This window comes from Ochotona princeps, chromosome 6 (genome assembly GCF_030435755.1).
Source record: "Ochotona princeps isolate mOchPri1 chromosome 6, mOchPri1.hap1, whole genome shotgun sequence".
NCBI lineage: Eukaryota > Metazoa > Chordata > Mammalia > Lagomorpha > Ochotonidae > Ochotona > Ochotona princeps.
Window position 1 is genome coordinate 16,353,258 of NC_080837.1, and position 16,719 is coordinate 16,369,976.

Sequence of the window (16,719 nt, forward strand, 5' to 3'; positions counted from 1 at the left end):
GTAGGGAAATGGTGAGCACCTCTCTGATGTATTGCAACTCTTAGTGGTGAGCATGAAAACCAGGGCTGGAGGAGGGCCTGGCTATTTAGGCAGTGATACTCATCAGCATGAGTATGAGCTGGATAGCAGGATCCGTTGAGTTGAGCTAGGCTTCAACACCCCTTGACATGTACAAGAGCTGAATGGGATGTGGGACAGAGTGGACCAGTCCACTGCACATACTGGCAAGCATAGGAACCAGGGCTGGGGGTGGGCCTAGTGAGGGTTATTGTGGATCACTCCAACTAGGCTGTAGCTCCTGCTGGTGTACGTGAGGGTCAAATGTGTGGTGCACAATGTTGGGCTGGGCCATAGCATACATTGGTTTACATAAGGGATGGGGCTGGAGACAGAACTGGCCCAGTAATTGCAACTACCACGGACAGAGTTGGACCCTGTATTGGCAAGCATATACAAGAGTCAGGTCTGGGACCACTTCAGATAAGGTTTCTTTGGGTATACCTCCAATTAAACTGCTGGACTCAGAATTCCAACCATGAGGAGAATTGCAAGAGCTGTGGTCTGACCATGGTATACATGTGTCAGGACTGGGCCTCCTCAGTCGCTTGGATGGAGTAGTGGACGCCATACCCAGATGCACACAGGAGGATATGGCAGACCGGCAGGCCTTCAAGACCCTCTGCCTGGAGGATTTTTTAACCTGGTGCAGGTATGTATAGTGAGCACACTGGCTCCCTAGGGGGAGGGAAGCTCAGCGGGCCTCCAGGACCACCCCATCCTGGAGGTTAGGTTTTTTAACCCGCACGGGTGCCTTTACTGGGTTATGTGGTTCCCTCCCACACACCCCATCCCCAGGAGGGCCTGGATGCCAAAGGCATTGGGCAAAGCCCCTTGGGCCATCCAGCAGTGCACCCTCACACTTAGAGGATCTTGATTTACAGGGGGATGATAGGATCACACAGGTGGTAGTGACAGATGATCTGTGGTGTTTATGCCCAGGCTAGGAATTACAGCTGAGGAACTTCCATAGATAAGTCCACAACATGTATATGTAACTAGGGAACTCACACCAAATTGGTTTGAAAGAGAGAACAAGCGCAAGAGAAGTGGATCTGATAGCAGAATCTGTGGAAGCAATGTGACCTCACCCCTGTGGAACTACAATCTCTGCTGGCTCTCCCAAGAACAGCGGATGGGGTCAGGCCTTGCTGGGGAGTTAAGGGGGCACCCCAGCTGGGTGGGGTTCCCACTGGTGAGGACCAGAGTAGGACTGAGGGCAGTATGTGTGGCTGGACATGGTTACAGACTGCACCAGCGTAGGTGTGCATTGGGACTGTGGAGCAACAGATCGGGCTTGACTCCAGCCCCCACTGGTACTCGTGAGAGCCAGGTTGGGTGTAGAACAGGCCAGACTAGGTCTTGACTCCCACTGAACTATATGAAAGCTGTGTCTGGGCACGAACAAGGTAACAATGGGCTGCAACACCCAACAACAAGAACCAGAATGAGTGTGGCCAGTTGAACAAGGCCACTGTTCTTGTCAGAACAGGAGGTGGACTGTCAGTCTGGGCCAATGACCCACTGGTATGTGCGAGAACTACCACTGGGAGGAGTCTCGACGGAGCAGCTTGGGAAACTCCTCATTGGGATGAAGGTGAGTGCAAGAAGCAAGGCAAGGAGCAGCCCAGACCATGCCAGGTTACAGTACTCACCAGCATGTGTGTAGGTCAGGTCTGGGGACAGACAAGTCTGGGCCAGGATCTGAAAACCAGGGCAGGGGGCAGGAGGAACCAGATCAGGCCGCAACACCAGCCAGCTCACATTAGGACTAGGACAGCAATCAGACAGGGCTGGGATAGGCTGCAGCACCCATCAGCAAGAGCTGGAACATGAGGCAGACTAGACTAGGCCAGGCTATGCAGTAAAATTTCAGACACTGAGGTGAGGCAAGTCATGTCAGCCTGGGCCCAGCAAGGGCCAGATACGTGAGTCCCAGGGACAGGTGATCTAACAGGGCTCGGGTAGCTTGGCTCAGGTCCTGGGGCCCACCTATGTGGGTGGGGTAGTGATGGCTGGGGATGGGGGGGAACTGGTGGGGTTTGGGTCACTTGGCCCAAATCCTGGGGCTCACCTTCTAGGTGAGTGTCAGGTTTGTGAGATCCAAGGGTGGGGGATCCAGCAGGGATTGGGTCATGTGGCCCTGGTCTTGGGGTCTGCCTACTAGGTGGCTGCCAGGTTTGTGAGCCCAGGGGAAGGGGATCCAGTGATGCTTGGGTCACCTGGCCCGAGTAATTGGACTTGCCTGCAAGAACGTGTCCTACTTAATGAAAAAGGTGGAGCAGTGGACACAGGCCCTGTTGTAAAAAGGAGAATATGGCAGCACATTTAGTGCTGTAGCAAAAGAAGGAGAGCAGAACAAAACTGGACAACTATCCCAAACAAACAATGACAGCTAAAAATCTTGGTGAATGGAGCCAATGGACATCGGGAAGATGACATCATCCTTGGATCGGTGAAATCGGCAGCATTTCAGAACTATCCAAACCACTTGGACAGAACCCTCAGAATATGTACACATGGAGACCCTGGGGTTGATACTGGGTGGTGGTTCCTCATCCCTGGGTCCTGGGACATGTGGAAAGCATGTGTGGTTTCCCCCTTTGTCTCTCCCCTTACCCCAGGAACAATAAGAAAAAATAGCAAATTTGGAAGCAATGAGTTCACACAATTTTCCCTAAACCTTGATCCTTCCCAACCTGATCAACCATGTAATCATTAATAAAAAATAAATTTTTTTTAAAAGAGAGAGAGAGGAGGATATGGCAGACCATTCAAGTCTGTAGAGGACATCTGGTACTACAGTAGAGGAAGGAGTACAAAACAAATTGGTCAACTACCCCAGCCAAGTGTTGACAGCATATCTGTGTGAATGGAGATGTAAGGCAGGCTATGTCAGTCAACAGATCTTGGAAGGATTTCCTCATCCTGGGATCTGTGAGATTGACAGATGTCAGAACTATCAAAACCGCTTAGCAGAACCCTCGGAGCATGCTCCATATCAGGAACCCTGGGATGACATCAGGTGGCCATTCCCCATCCCCAGGTGCCGAGGCAGTTGGGAGGCTGGGTGTGGCTTCTCCCCTTATTTCTCCCTTTCCCCTAGATAAAGAGAAAGAAATGTGGAAACAATAGTCTCATCCACTTTCCCCTAATGCTTGACCCTTCCTGCCCTAATCAACTATGTAAATATCAAAAATAAAATTTAAAAAATGATAATAAAAAATACACTAAGCTTTTTTAAAAAATATAGCTTATATTGTTGGGGAAGCTGGGACATAGGTCTTCAGTTTAATGGATGGGTTTCATGGTAATGATCATTTGTTCCTCTCAGGGTTTGGATTCAGATTGGATTGCCATTGGACTTGTCATTTGCCCTGTTACCACCAAGCTTGGTTAATATAGACTCCCTAATACATCCTAGACTTGTCTGGCATGGTCTTTCACACACCCTACAGAGAAGGGATCCTAGAGATCACTTGGTCCAATTATTTAACACAAGAGAAAAATAGAACTCAACACATGAGACTTGTTCAAGTTCATTGTGCTAACAGATGGCACAGCCCAGATTCAGCCTTGGTTCTCTAATTTCCCACTCCTCTGGAGCTATAGCCTGGGCAGTTCCTAATAACAGAATGGTACCAGCCCCCTTTGGCTTTTAACTTTTTGTCTCTCATAGCTTCTACCCCCTATTGCCATAAGCCACTGGTATCCAGTTCCTAAAGTGGAAAGGGGAGAAAGGAAAGAACATACCTCTGGCTTTACAAGGTCAAAAAACTCCAGGTGAAACTCATAGACATTGTCTCCTTTGGCACCGTGTCCCTGAGCTACAAAGAAAGCAATGGAGGTTATTGTGAACTTGAACAGAACAAGGTCAGCCAAAAAGCATTTTGGTACAGTCCTTTCATAAATACACAAAGAGTAATGGGTCCTCCTGAAACCTATGGGAGCTCGTGAGCAAAGCTCCACAACAGCTAGGTAAGCCAATCCTACACAGAAGGTTCTCACCCTCTGACGATCAGCTCCTGTCACCTACTCCATCTCTCAAAGAAGCCTTAACAACAAATCATAGTAACAGGCAGGAAAAATAATATTGAAAGCAAACCCAAATTTGTCACATTAATATAAACTGAACTTTCACCTTTACTTTAAATTCACAAAAGAATCAAGGGTATATACATACCTTCTTGCTTGTGGCTAAGAAAAGCTATCCTAGAGACAGCTCTGCATTTAAAACTTCCCAATCAGGACTAAGCTCACTTTTTTAGCACCTCCCAGATGGAACAGAAAGATGAAGACAGCAGGGGGACAGGATGGCACAGGTGGAACTGAGAGGGAAGTCCCTGGATTAGAGCCATTACCCTACCCCAGTGCACGGCAAGCAGGTGCCACACCCAGAGCTCAGAGGCTGCATGGCTCACCCAGTTCACTCTGATTCATTTACAATTTGGTTCCCTTCTAAGATCCTCTTCCCTCCTCTGGCCACCTGCTTAAATGTACTATGCATGGTAATTATTCTCAAAGTTATAAATCCCTTAAGGTAGGATCTTCTATAAGTTCCTGGGAGACAAGAATCACTTTTATCGCTTTAACTTGCTTCTGAATGTCCTACAAACGGAGTGGTTTCTTTAATATTGAAAAGCAGATACAGAAACCAGGCTACACTTCCATGCAAATGTAGTAGGGCAGAGGGACTCTCGTGCAAAACAGGAACTCTGCTTTTCAATAACATCAAAAACTAGAACCAAGAGAGAACCACTCCGCTCCACTGTGTGACAGAGCAGGGAAACCTTCCCTTGCAGGCACAACAGGACACTGCTGGTAGACAGAGGAGAGGCAGAGCCACAGAATCAGAGCATCAGACCTCATGCAGAGGGCAGCATTTCTCAAACTGGTCTGCAGGTGTAACATCAGAGAGCCCCAGGAATCACCAACAACACTTCAATTTTTAAATTCACGCTCCCTTTTTTTTTTTTTTTTTAAACCAAGCAGCACTCCCCAGCTCATCTGGATGGCCGGCTTAGAATCAAGGCCTGCCACACAAGGTCAGTGCCATGTGTGTCCACGTTCAGAGCTACAGTTGTGCCAAATAGCCATTTCAAGAGATATCAGTCCCTCACGTGTTGCTCAACCAGCTCCTATGGGACTTTCTCATGCATCTGTGGCTTCTCAGATTTGAGAAGCACAAATCATAACCCAGCACTTTCACCTTCTAGCAGCATTCAAGCAATAACTTGTCTGAGGTTGTAACAGAATTACAGCTAAAAGACACTCTTGATTTCCAGTTCAGGATTCGTGCCTCCCCCCACTAAATCTATTGCCTTGTCCAGTGGTTTTAAACAAGTTTTGCCTTTTCTAACCTTATCTTACAAAATCATTGACTTGACCCCAAGAGCATCAGAGACACGAGCAGCAATGAACATGTAAAACATGTAAAACAGACATCCAGTGTCCTGAACTGTACAGAAAGTTGAACACACCTGCCCAGTACTGACCTTTGAAATGCAGCACATTTTCAGTGATGCTGATCGCAGGGTTCTGCCAAAAAAAAAAAAAAAAAAGAAAGAAAACGAAAGAAAGAAAGAAACAGAGAGGCAGGAAAGCTTTTTAACAAAAATGAAACGAACCCAGGAGCTTCTTCTCACCTTCCTCCTACTTTCCCCGTGCGATTCAACCTCTTACACTGTGTCTCCCCACAGACTACATTTACATGGTTATAAACATATTTTTTTAATTTATTCATTAATTACATTGTATTATGTGACACAGTTTCACAGGTACTGGGATTCTCCCCACACATATTTGGAGGTTCCTACAAGAAGGACCCTAACTGTGCAGAACAATCCAGAACCAAATCAGTCCCTTGCATGTAAAGCATGCAAGGTGCACAGTAAAAACTAAGGGATAACATACAACTCTCAAAGACTGGGGCCATGAGTGTAGGACGTGAATCCAGTAGAACAGACAAGTCATTTCTAGCAAATACTTGTCATGGCACATACCCGTAAGACCAGCATAGTAGCTGAAGGCAGTAAGTATGTGGGAGTCAGGAAAGTAAGCCCAATGGGAAGAGTGGCTGGGGAAGGCTTTGCTAAAGGTGGGACCTGCAATGCATGCAGAAAATTAATCTCCACGGGGACAGGAAATGGCTGAGGATGACAGGTGGCTGAAGGAAAATAGGATGTTCAAGTTTAATGGCCCCAACCAACTCAAGACCTGCAGAGCTCAAATTTTTCCAAGCTGTTCATTTAATCCCAGAAGGTATATATACCCCCCTACATACCTTTTAGCAGCATAATTTACAGTGAAACTACTATAACACTTGGTTCAGTAGCGGAAAACAACTCACCTCCTACCTCTAGTCCAAGGTTAATAAGCAAAAGGTAGTATGCTGATTCCTTGGGTTTTGTCTCCTGTTGGGAGCTTTCTGTGCTCCATCATTCATCAGAGGAAACACCTCGATGGACAGAGGGCTGGAGAAGGAGTACACCAAGAGGCCATGGGGACCTCAGTGCTCTATCTATAGCCAAGAGGGCTAGGAAAAGGGGGGATGAAGTGAAGGTGCTGTGGGAGGAGGAACAACTGAGCCAGGCTTCAGTGAAGAACTTTCCCAGCAGGAGTAGAGCCTACAGGCTCAAGAGCTCGCCCCAGGGGCTGGAAACAGACCAGCTCCTCTCAGTGCTGGAGCAGGACTGAGGCAACCTCACCTGAAAAGGCTGCCTGGGAAGAGGGAGGGTTCCTCAGTAAGAGGAACATTCTCTCCATGGAAAAATTGTCATGGAGGCTGGGGTTCTGGGATGTGTTAGAAGTGGGTCCATTCCTGTGGTCCCCACGCTCTCACTGAGTGGGAAGGAAACAAAAAGTTTGGGTGCCCAGGCTTACTAGCCTCAGGCAAAGAGATGTGTCAACCTAGGCTTAAGTGCCCAGCTACAGCACAAGCTGTTCCTGCAATTCAGGGAACAGCTCTGTGAGCCACAGGTTTCAGATCCTAATGCAGTAAAAACAGGCAGTTTCCGCAGCCCAGGGGTGCAGGACCAACCCCTGATCTAGGTGCGCAGTCTAATTCAGACAATCATGCCAAAAACGTTTGATTATTTCAGCTCTTTACTATAACATTTTTAAAAGTCCAAAATCTGGACAGCTAATAGTAAGTATTTTATTATTTCACCTAATTCTGCAGATTTACAGGGCCCAGCCAGACAGATCTGCTATACATGATGATTAGTAGAGAGCTGGACTGAGAGTGGAGTCTAGCATGCATATTGGATGCCAGCAGTGTAGATGGTAGTTTCTTAAGATTTTTTTAAATTTTTATTGGAAAATTAGATATACAGAGAGAAGGACAGAGAGAGAGAGAAAGAGAGAGAGGAAGATTTTCCATCTGCTAGTTCACTTCCCAAGTGGCTGCAATGGCAGGAACTGAACTGATCCAAAGCCAGGAGTCAGGAGTTTCCTCTGAGTCTCCCTAAGTGGAAGCAGGGTCCCAAGGCTTTTGGGTCGTCCTGCTTTCCCAGGCCACAAGCAGAGAGCTGGATGGGAAGTGGAGCAGTTAGAATATGAAACAGTGCCCATATGGGATTTCAGTGTGTGCAAGGTGAGGACTTCTAGCCACTAGGCTACCACACCAGGCCCTAGACAACAGTTTTAGCAGCTACATCACAGTGCTGGCACCCATATTAAACATTTTTGACAAAAAAAAAAATTTCACAGGTGATGTGGGTACTTAGGGCAGCACAAAACTCCACACTGTCAGATGGTGATGTCAAATTTGCTGACTTCATTGAAAAGATGACTGCCATAGCTCTCTGCTATAAAGATATACTTTTCCTTTTGCTGTCAGTAAGTGACTTACTAGAACCTGCTGAACCTAAGTCAACCTTTGTGTAAGGTTAGAGTTAGTGTTCAGAATCAGAAATTCACACAGAATAGAGTTCAGCTTAAAACAAGCTTTACTGGGAGCACTCCTGGGCAGGGGTCACTGGTCCAGTACAGACAGCAGACCAGGGAAGTCGCAACCATGGGACGTGATGGGTTGTTTTTATCAAGGGGCTGTAGAGGTGGGGGGTGGAGGACAAAGGAATGTGCCTTTCAGAGTGTCACAGGCTCCCTTCGACCTTGGTGGACCTGTAATTGCTGGCCTAGCAGGGAGCTGCCTTCTTCCAGTGCGGCCTCATCAGCCACTCTTCTCAGCCTCCTCCTAGGCCGACCCTCACCCATCCCGACTGGGCCTTACACTTTCCATTGCTAATCCTTGTCTCAATCTACTTTACACTAAAGATTACAAAATGCTCATTTCCGGGCCTGGAACAATGGCCTAGCAGCTAAAAGTCCTCGCTTTGAACGCACCGGGATCCCATATGGGCGCCGGTTCTAATCCCGGCAGTACCCCGCTTCCCATCCAGCTCCCTGCTTGTGGCCTGGGAAAGCAATCGAGGACAGCCCAAAGCTTTGGGCCCCTGCACCCACATGGGAGACCTGGAAGAGATTCCTGTCTCCTGGCTTCGGATTGGCTCAGCTCCAGCCATTGCAGCCACTTGGGGAGTGAACCATCAGTCAGAAGATCTTCCTCTCTATCTTTCCTCCTCTCTGCATATCTGCCTTTCCAATAATAGATAAATGAATCTTTTTTTAAAATTCTCATTTCCCATCCAATCATGCCTATTTCGTTTTTAGCTGGCATTCTTTCGTAAACACCAAGAGATTCCTTGTAGACTTTGCCCATGAAAGGGTTAATTGTAAAGGCGATTATATGCCTGGAAGTCTGGAGCCTCCAAAGACACCTGCACCCCGTTATGAAAACACTCTGCTTCCTGAAATACCAACAAGCAAACAGGAGACACTTAACGGAAGTGTTAAAGATTTACAGGACAGCTACCTCTGAAGCATTCTGTAGTTTTGTTTGCACTGAAGTGTAAGGTCAGACACCTGTGCTTATACATTGTTAATCTTCACTACCTTCTTTCGGGTTGTGTCACATAGATGCTCACCATCACACAGATACCCACTGTCATGTAGATACTTACTATAAAATCCCCCACTTATTTTGTTTGGGGCACTTCTTTTTCATGGCAAGAAGTAGCCACCTAGGGCCTGGCGCAGTGGCCTGGCAGCTGGAGTCCTCGCCTTGCACACATCAGGATCCCATATGGGCGTCGGTTCTAATCCAGGCGGCCACACTTCCCATCCAGCTCCCTGCCTGTGGCCTGGGAAAGCAGTTGAGGACAGCTCCAAGCCTTAGGACCCTGCACCCTCATGGAGAAGCTTCTGGCTCTGGCTTTGGATCAGCTGAGCTCCAGCCATTGCAGCCACTTGGGGAGTGAATCATTGAATGGGAGATCTTCCTCTCTGTCTCTCCTCTTCTCTGTATATTTGATTGTCCAATAAAAAAATAAATCTTAAAAAAAAAAGTGGCCACCTGACTGAAGAATAAAGACATTTAACTCGCCTTGGAGTCTCACTCGACTTCTTTGAACCCCAGCTTTCCCCAACAGTGCCACAAAGCCATAGCTAAAATATCACAATCAGTATAAGGACACTGACACAATCCACCTACCTTATTCAGGTGTACTCAGTTGTATTCATTTTCATGTGTGTGTGTACACACACATGCTTAGTTCTATGGAAGCTTATTACAAGGGTGAATTTCAACTATTCACCATCACAGTCAAGGTATCAAACAGGTTCTGATCCCTCGTGGCACCCCTTTCAACCACACAACCACATCCACTTTCTGCCTCTCTCCCCAACCTTGGTCTTCATTTGCTATCACCATGGACACAGGGTTTTCTTTCTGAATCCACTGTGCAAAATCTGTTGCTCTTCTTTCTTATTGTTTCAAAAGCAATGAGACAGTAACACGAGAGAGACAATCCCATCCACTGGCTTACCACCCCAGATGCCTGCAACAGCCCAGACTAGGCATTAGCCAAAGTCAGCAGCTTGCAACATAATCCAGGTCCCCTTTGTGCTTGTAGACCAATCACTTGCACCATCACTGGCAGAAAGCCAGACTCAGGAGTGTAGTGGGGATTTGGACTCTGGCACTCCAACATGAGATGCAGGTGTCCCACGTGCTGTCTCAACTGCAAAGCCAAAGGTCTACACAGCTTTAGGTGTTCAAATTTTCCTAAATTTGGCCAGCAGACATCCCCCTTAAACTAGCTCTTTCATTGTTCAGACATGACTTTGTACGCGTTGAGGATTCTGTAGTTTCTGCAGCAAGGACTTGGGACAACTAGCTATTTCTTCAAGGAGCTTTGGGTCCCCTTCAAGAAGAGTGACCAATTACAACTATACTCAAGGTTCCTCTTTGAAGGGTCTTGCTAGAGATTTTCATGACTTCTTATTTATTTGGAAAGCAGGGTAACATAGAGAGAGAAGGAACAGAGGAGAGAGAAATTTACTGTGCAAATGTTCACTGTTCAAATGCCAGCAACAACTGGGACTGTGTCAGGCCACAGCCAGAAACCAGGAATGCCATTCAGGTCATGCCCATGGAAAGATGGGACCCAAATATTTGCTCCCATCACAGGCACATCTGCAGCCAATTATATTGCAAATGAATGAAGGACTTGATCCTAGGAACTCCAACATCAGATGTGGGCATCCCAAGTCTAACTGTAACCCACTGTGGCACAAAGTCTGCTCCCAACTGCAATGGGGTTGATCCTGGTTGATGGCTAGTACCCGCTTGTTGGGTTGACAGCAGACAGCACAGGAATGGAGTTCTGTGGGCCTCCTTCCTACCTCCTCCCACTCCATTCAAGTTAATTGAATGGGAGAAAACTGCTCAGGTGGCTCCTCAGTGTGCCCGCCTCTCTTACCTCCCACTCCATTCAGCACAGAAATGGTTTGGAGTTCTACAAGTGCTAGGCCCCTCCTGCCTCCTATTGTGCTATGTTAGGTTCCTTAACTATAGGAAAACTTTGGACTCTGGCAGCTCCCTTCCTGCCTCCTGTGCTTAGTAACTGAATACATGGAAACTTTGTTCTGTATGACTCTCAATCTGATTGGAGGATGACAGCTTAAAAATACGTGACTTCTGCTACATATCATAGTGGTTCCTCGAGTGTAGTGGGAGCTGCTGGCCAAGCTTGGGAAATAAAGACTGCTCCTAACATCCTACAGTTGTGCCCGGTGTGATCTCTCTCACTTCGCAGCACCAATCAGGAGTTTTTGAAAACATGATGTCATCATACTAAAATCTGCTCAAATTTACTTTCTTTTAAAAAGTTTTGATTTATTTGAAGGCAGAATTAGAGACAAGCAGAAACAGATGTTTCATCCACTGGTTCACCCCTCAAATGGCCACAACAGTTAGGGCGCAGTGACCCAAGCTCTTGGGTCATCTCCCACTGCTTTTTCCTCAGGGTATCAGCAGGGAATTGGATCAGAAGTGGTGCAGCTGAGACTTGAACCAGCACTTACAGGGGGTTGGTGATGCTGCAGGCAACAACCTAAAATGTTACACAGCACCAGTCCCTCATTGTCTGGTATTTAATGTTTGTATATCTTGGAGCTGCAAGTGTTGCAGGTACCTGGAACTATGTTTCCTGTCCTGGGTCTTATGCTGCATGGTCTACCCTTTTGTCTCAGCTGGCTCACTCACACTCTCCTCTAATCCATGCTGACATTTCTGAAGGCCTCAGCCCTCAATCCTACGCTGTTCCTTTCCTCCATCAGTCAGTTGCTGAACAGCTCTCTGCCACAGAAAGACCAAAGCAGCTTGCAGCATTTTACACAGCCTACAAGGAAGTTTGGTGTCTTGCCCATGAATTGTTTAATCTGCATTCACCCTCTATCTAAGGGTTTTCCAGAAGCTGTTCTCTCCCTGTCATCTTCAGTCCCTGTAATTTTTTGCATGGCTTCTTAAAATTTAGGTTTCTGATCAAAAGTCACCTCTTTAGAAAGCCACTCCACAATTATCCAGTTTGAAATTCTCATGTCATCTAAATTTTTTTGTTTTGTTTTACTTTCTTCCTGACAATGATTAGCTGAAATTGTCTCACACATTGACCACCAGCAGCAACTTCAGCATCCAGGGACAATGCCAGCCTAGCTTATATCAGAGCCCAGGGTCTGGAAGACTTCCATCCACACAGTAGGCATTTACATATATTAATGACAAAGTTCCAAGTTTAGAACTACAAGGATTTTTTTTCAACTAAAAAAATCTGAATTTCCAGCTTTTCTTTCAAAAATTAGATATGTCAACCTCCAATGTGCCAGCTTCCCCTTCTCTCTCCCACTCTCCCTCCATCAGACTGCACTGTCCACCCCCATACTGCTTCATTACCATGTACTGGGCACTCGCACCGTCCACCCCCATACTGCTTAATTACTATGTACTAGGCATTAGCTGTACTCCAGGTGTCTCTCAAAGGTACATGTTACATAGCAACATGTAATAATTGTGCAGATGAGAAATCTGAGCCTTAGAAAGGCTGAGCAACTTGGCCAAGATCACAAAATGAGCAAGTGGAAAAACAGATTTAAACCAAAGCAAAGGGTGCCCGTGCTGCCAATCACAACACCGCATTTTGGGCCCTTGAGTTGGGAACCTCTGATTTACACTTGTTTCTGAACAAGTTCATCATTTTAAATGCTTTAAACACTATACCTCACTGACAACTCCACAACTGGCTGTATTTTATCAAATCTAAAACATTTTTCACATTAAAAATCTGGATATGTATTACAATTGATAGCAGCATCCCTTTTTATGTATCTGAAAGACAGAGAGCAGCATCTCACAACTGCTGTAGAAGCAGCAACCGTTGCCTCGGCTATTGCCGTCTGATGCACATGCATGGATGTTATTTCAGATGGGAGGACTAGAGGACAGCAACTCTCCCAACATGTCAATCAACAAGCCACAGGAAGAAGGATTCTTTTGTTGTGGCTGTTGCTCCTGCTGCTGTTGGGAAGGCAGACTTATGGAAAGAAGGACAAGATCTTCCACCCACTAGTTCACTCCCCAGATGGCCCCAACAGCTGGACCTGAGCTTCTTCCAGGTCTCCCACATGGTTGCAGGGTCCCAAGGCCTTGGGTCATCCTCTACTGCTTTCCCAAGCCACAGCAGGGAGCTGGGTGGGAAGTGGAGCAACTGGGACACAAACAGGTGCCCATATAGGATGCAGGTGCTTGCAGGCAGAGGATTAGCCAATTGAAACTGCACCATCATGCTATCCTGTGTCTTGGTTCTCGCCTGCATTCTGTTACTATTTTTTCTCAGGTCAGTAAAGTGCTGGGGCAGGTGTTTGACTTAGCAGGTCACAGTGACACATGTCAGGATGCCTGACTCTGATACCTGCCTCTTTGCTCCAGACTCCAGCTTCCTTCTAATGCAAACCATGGGAGGCAGCAGTGAGAGGGGTGAGGAGGGGCACTTGCTCTATCTTGCTCTATAGCTTTGTCTGACTCAAATTCTTAAGAGAAAAAAAAAAATACAAACACTGTACTTAACAGATACATGTTGATTGCTTAAAAAAATTTCTGAGATACCAGCAGAGTACTCTCAAAAGTGATACATCAGGGCTGTACGGCAGGTTAAGCCATCGCCTATGTTGCCAACATCCCATATGCATGCTGGTTTGCATCCTAGCTGCTCCATTTCTGTTCCAGTTCCCTGCTACTGTGCCTGAAAGGGCACTACGACATGGGCCAGGTACATAGGCCCCTGCCACCCACATGGAAGATACAGATGGAGCTCCCAACTACTAGCTTGGGCCTGGCCCAGTTCCAGACCCGGTCCCAACAGCTGTGGCCATTTGAGCAGCAAGCCACAGGATGAGAGAGCTTCCTTTCCCTCTCCTTCTCTGTGATTGCCTCTTCTTTCTGCCTCTTACTCTCTGTAACTACCTTTCAAGTAAAATTTCATGTTATATTACTAATATTCTTTGCTGGCTTTTTTTTTTTAAATATGTGGGACAGAGACAGACAAAGCTTCCATCTACTGGTTTATTCTCCTAAATGTCCATAATGGTAAGTACTGGGCTAGGCCAAAGCCAAGAGGTGGGAACTTAACCAAGATCTCCCATGTGAGTGGAAGGAATCCAAGTACTTGAACCGTCACTGCTTCCCGGGGTCTGCACTGGCAGGAATCTGGAATCGGGAGTGAGAGTAGGACCAGAAATATACCCTGGGCACTCCAATATGTGAAGAAGGCCACTTATTCAGCAAATGTCTGCCCTACTACTGTTTTTCAAAGCACAGAAGAAAAATACTGTATAGGAAAGCGTACACATCTCTAAGTGAAAAAGTGGATCCTGAAATGGGAAGCTGATTTAGGCATGTCTTCAACAATTTCTTCGGGCTGTATTTTCATACTCACATATATGAAAGTGACTGACTTAGGCCCGGCGGCGTGGCCTAGCGGCTAAAGTCCTCGCCTTGAACGCCCCAGGATCCCATATGGGCACAGGTTCTAATCCCGGCAGCTCCACTTCCCATCCAGCTCCCTGCTTGTGGCCTGGGAAAGCAGTCGAGGACGGCCCAATGCTTTGGGACCCTGCACCCGCGTGGGAGACCCGGAAGAGGTTCCTGGTTCCCGGCTTCAGATCGGCACAGCACCGGCCGCTGCGGCTCACTTGGGGAGTGAATCATCGGACGGAAGATCTTCCTCTCTGTCTCTACTCCTCTCTGTATATCTGACTGTAATAAAATAATTAAATCTTTAAAAAAAAGAAAGGAAGTGACTGACTTGATTTAAACTGTGTTTTGAAAGAAAATAATGAAGCAGCCACAGATACTCTAATCTGATGTCATAGTCACAGAGCTGGACCTGGTGCACAGCCCTTTTGTTCTCTGTTGAACATAAACAATCTTAAAAAAAAAAAAAGAACCCACCTCAGGTTACTCCAAGAGCATGACAACAGGAAAATAGCACCATCACATCATTTTGTTTAATCACAGGCCTGTATGCAGCCCCAAAATCCCCACTCAGAATGGTTCCAACTTTCCGACAACATCCAACCCAAAGGGAATTTGAACCTGCTTGGGCTCTCTCTCAATCTCCCAACAGCTCAAATCCTGTCATCAGTTCTTTCTTTGGAGGATGATGGATGAATGGATGGGGTAAGTGGTGAATGGATGGATGGAAGGAAGAATAGGGAGGCAAGAAGGAATACCATGACAGTCAGATCAGCAGAGAGCTTCCATCCACTGATTCACTCCCAGAAGTCTGCAAAGGGCCCTCAACCAGAGCCAGGAACTCAATCTAGATCTCCCACAGGGGTGACCATCACCGCTTCCTCCCAGAGCCTGCACTGCCAGGAAGCCGCAGTCAGAGGCTAGAGCCCTCCATGGCACCTGGGCGCTCAGATGAGGGATGTGGGCATTCCCACCCTGACAAACTCCATTCCCATTGGCTCTTTGTCACATCCTCTTGCCAACACATCACTTGCTTCCCATGGTGCATGGTCTCTCTCACGAGACAAGCAAGAAAGCCAACATGTCTAACTACAAGGTATGATTCTAGCAGTGTTTAGCTGGGCAGCACTGACAATTTAAATAAAAGAGATTTCAATCACTAAAAAAGATTTGGAAGGGATAAGAAAGCACCACCCATTTAATCAGCAACAGCATTTCTCCTTCACAGTATATAAAAGCAGCACATTTTGTACTCAGGTAGGCTTAAGATATTCTTTGTTTTTAACGGTCTACAATAAATCTCTTTAATTGTACATTTGAGTCTGGGGCTGTTTGTAAGTAAAAAACTCTGCTTGCTGCCCACTCACAGGAGCACTGTGGTCCTGCTGGGAGTGAGGAAGCAGGGGTGCAAGACTGCAGCAGGAGCCACCTCTGCATTACCTCATGTTTTCCAAGAGCCTCTTCAGGTAGGAGTCCAACCATGGTTGTTTTGCAGGGCTTCCGGTTCTTGCCGAAGCGCTCACACTGGGTCAGGTCACTCGAGTGGCTAAGCAGAACAAGAACTGCTTGAGCTCACAAGAGAGAGGCCCCATCTGCAGCAGCTGAGAGCAGCGTGGGTGGCAGCCTGCCGGAGAGCAGGCTGCACAAGCTGCAGTCAGGGCGCCTTGTGCCTCACAGGCGAGCCCATGCGACCTCAGGGGCCATGGACACCATCTACACAGTGAAGCCTGGCTGACCCGACTGGATAACAGCCACCTGGGCAGCTGCGGGCGATGGAGGATGTGCTGGCAGGTGGGCTGAGGGGCCAGTGGGGCAACCGGCTGCCCAAGGGCATGGCAGCAGCATTGGACCCTGGCCTGGGTGAGAGAGAGAGCGAGCCAGGAGAGGCAGGTCTGTCTCCCAGACAAACGATCCTAAAATTCTGTTTCCACCCAAGACAACTGCCCTGAACCCTGTATAGTTACATGACTAGCTCACATTTCTACATGGAAAACTGCTTAAAGTAAAGCTCCGACTTACATCTGAAGATAGAACCCTGGATGTCTGCATCCCCCCAACCTCTGCAGTCTTAACCATTTCAGTACACTGTGCCACTATCCACTCTGCACTTTCAAAATTTATTTACTTTTATTGGAAAGGCAGATAGGAGAGACAGAAGAAAGATCTTCCACCCACTAGTTCACTCCCACAACAGCTGCAGCTGAGTTGATCCAAAGCCAAAAGCTTCTTGCAGGTCTCCCACGTGGGTGAAGGGTCCCAAAGCAGTGGGCCATCCTCTGTTGCTTTCCTAG

At 47.2% G+C, this 16,719-nt stretch overlaps 1 protein-coding gene across 1 annotated transcript in view; it reads right to left on the minus strand.

The window, feature by feature from the left end:
• HACD3 (3-hydroxyacyl-CoA dehydratase 3) overlaps positions 1-16,719 on the minus strand; it is a 42,849-nt gene that overhangs the window by 18,196 nt on the left and 7,934 nt on the right. The window contains exons 2-3 of the mRNA XM_004577972.3: positions 5,553-5,595; positions 3,811-3,884 (exon numbers count right to left, since the gene is read on the minus strand). Coding sequence (XP_004578029.1) covers positions 3,811-3,884; positions 5,553-5,595 — 117 coding nt within the window. The remainder of the gene's footprint in view (positions 1-3,810; positions 3,885-5,552; positions 5,596-16,719) is intronic.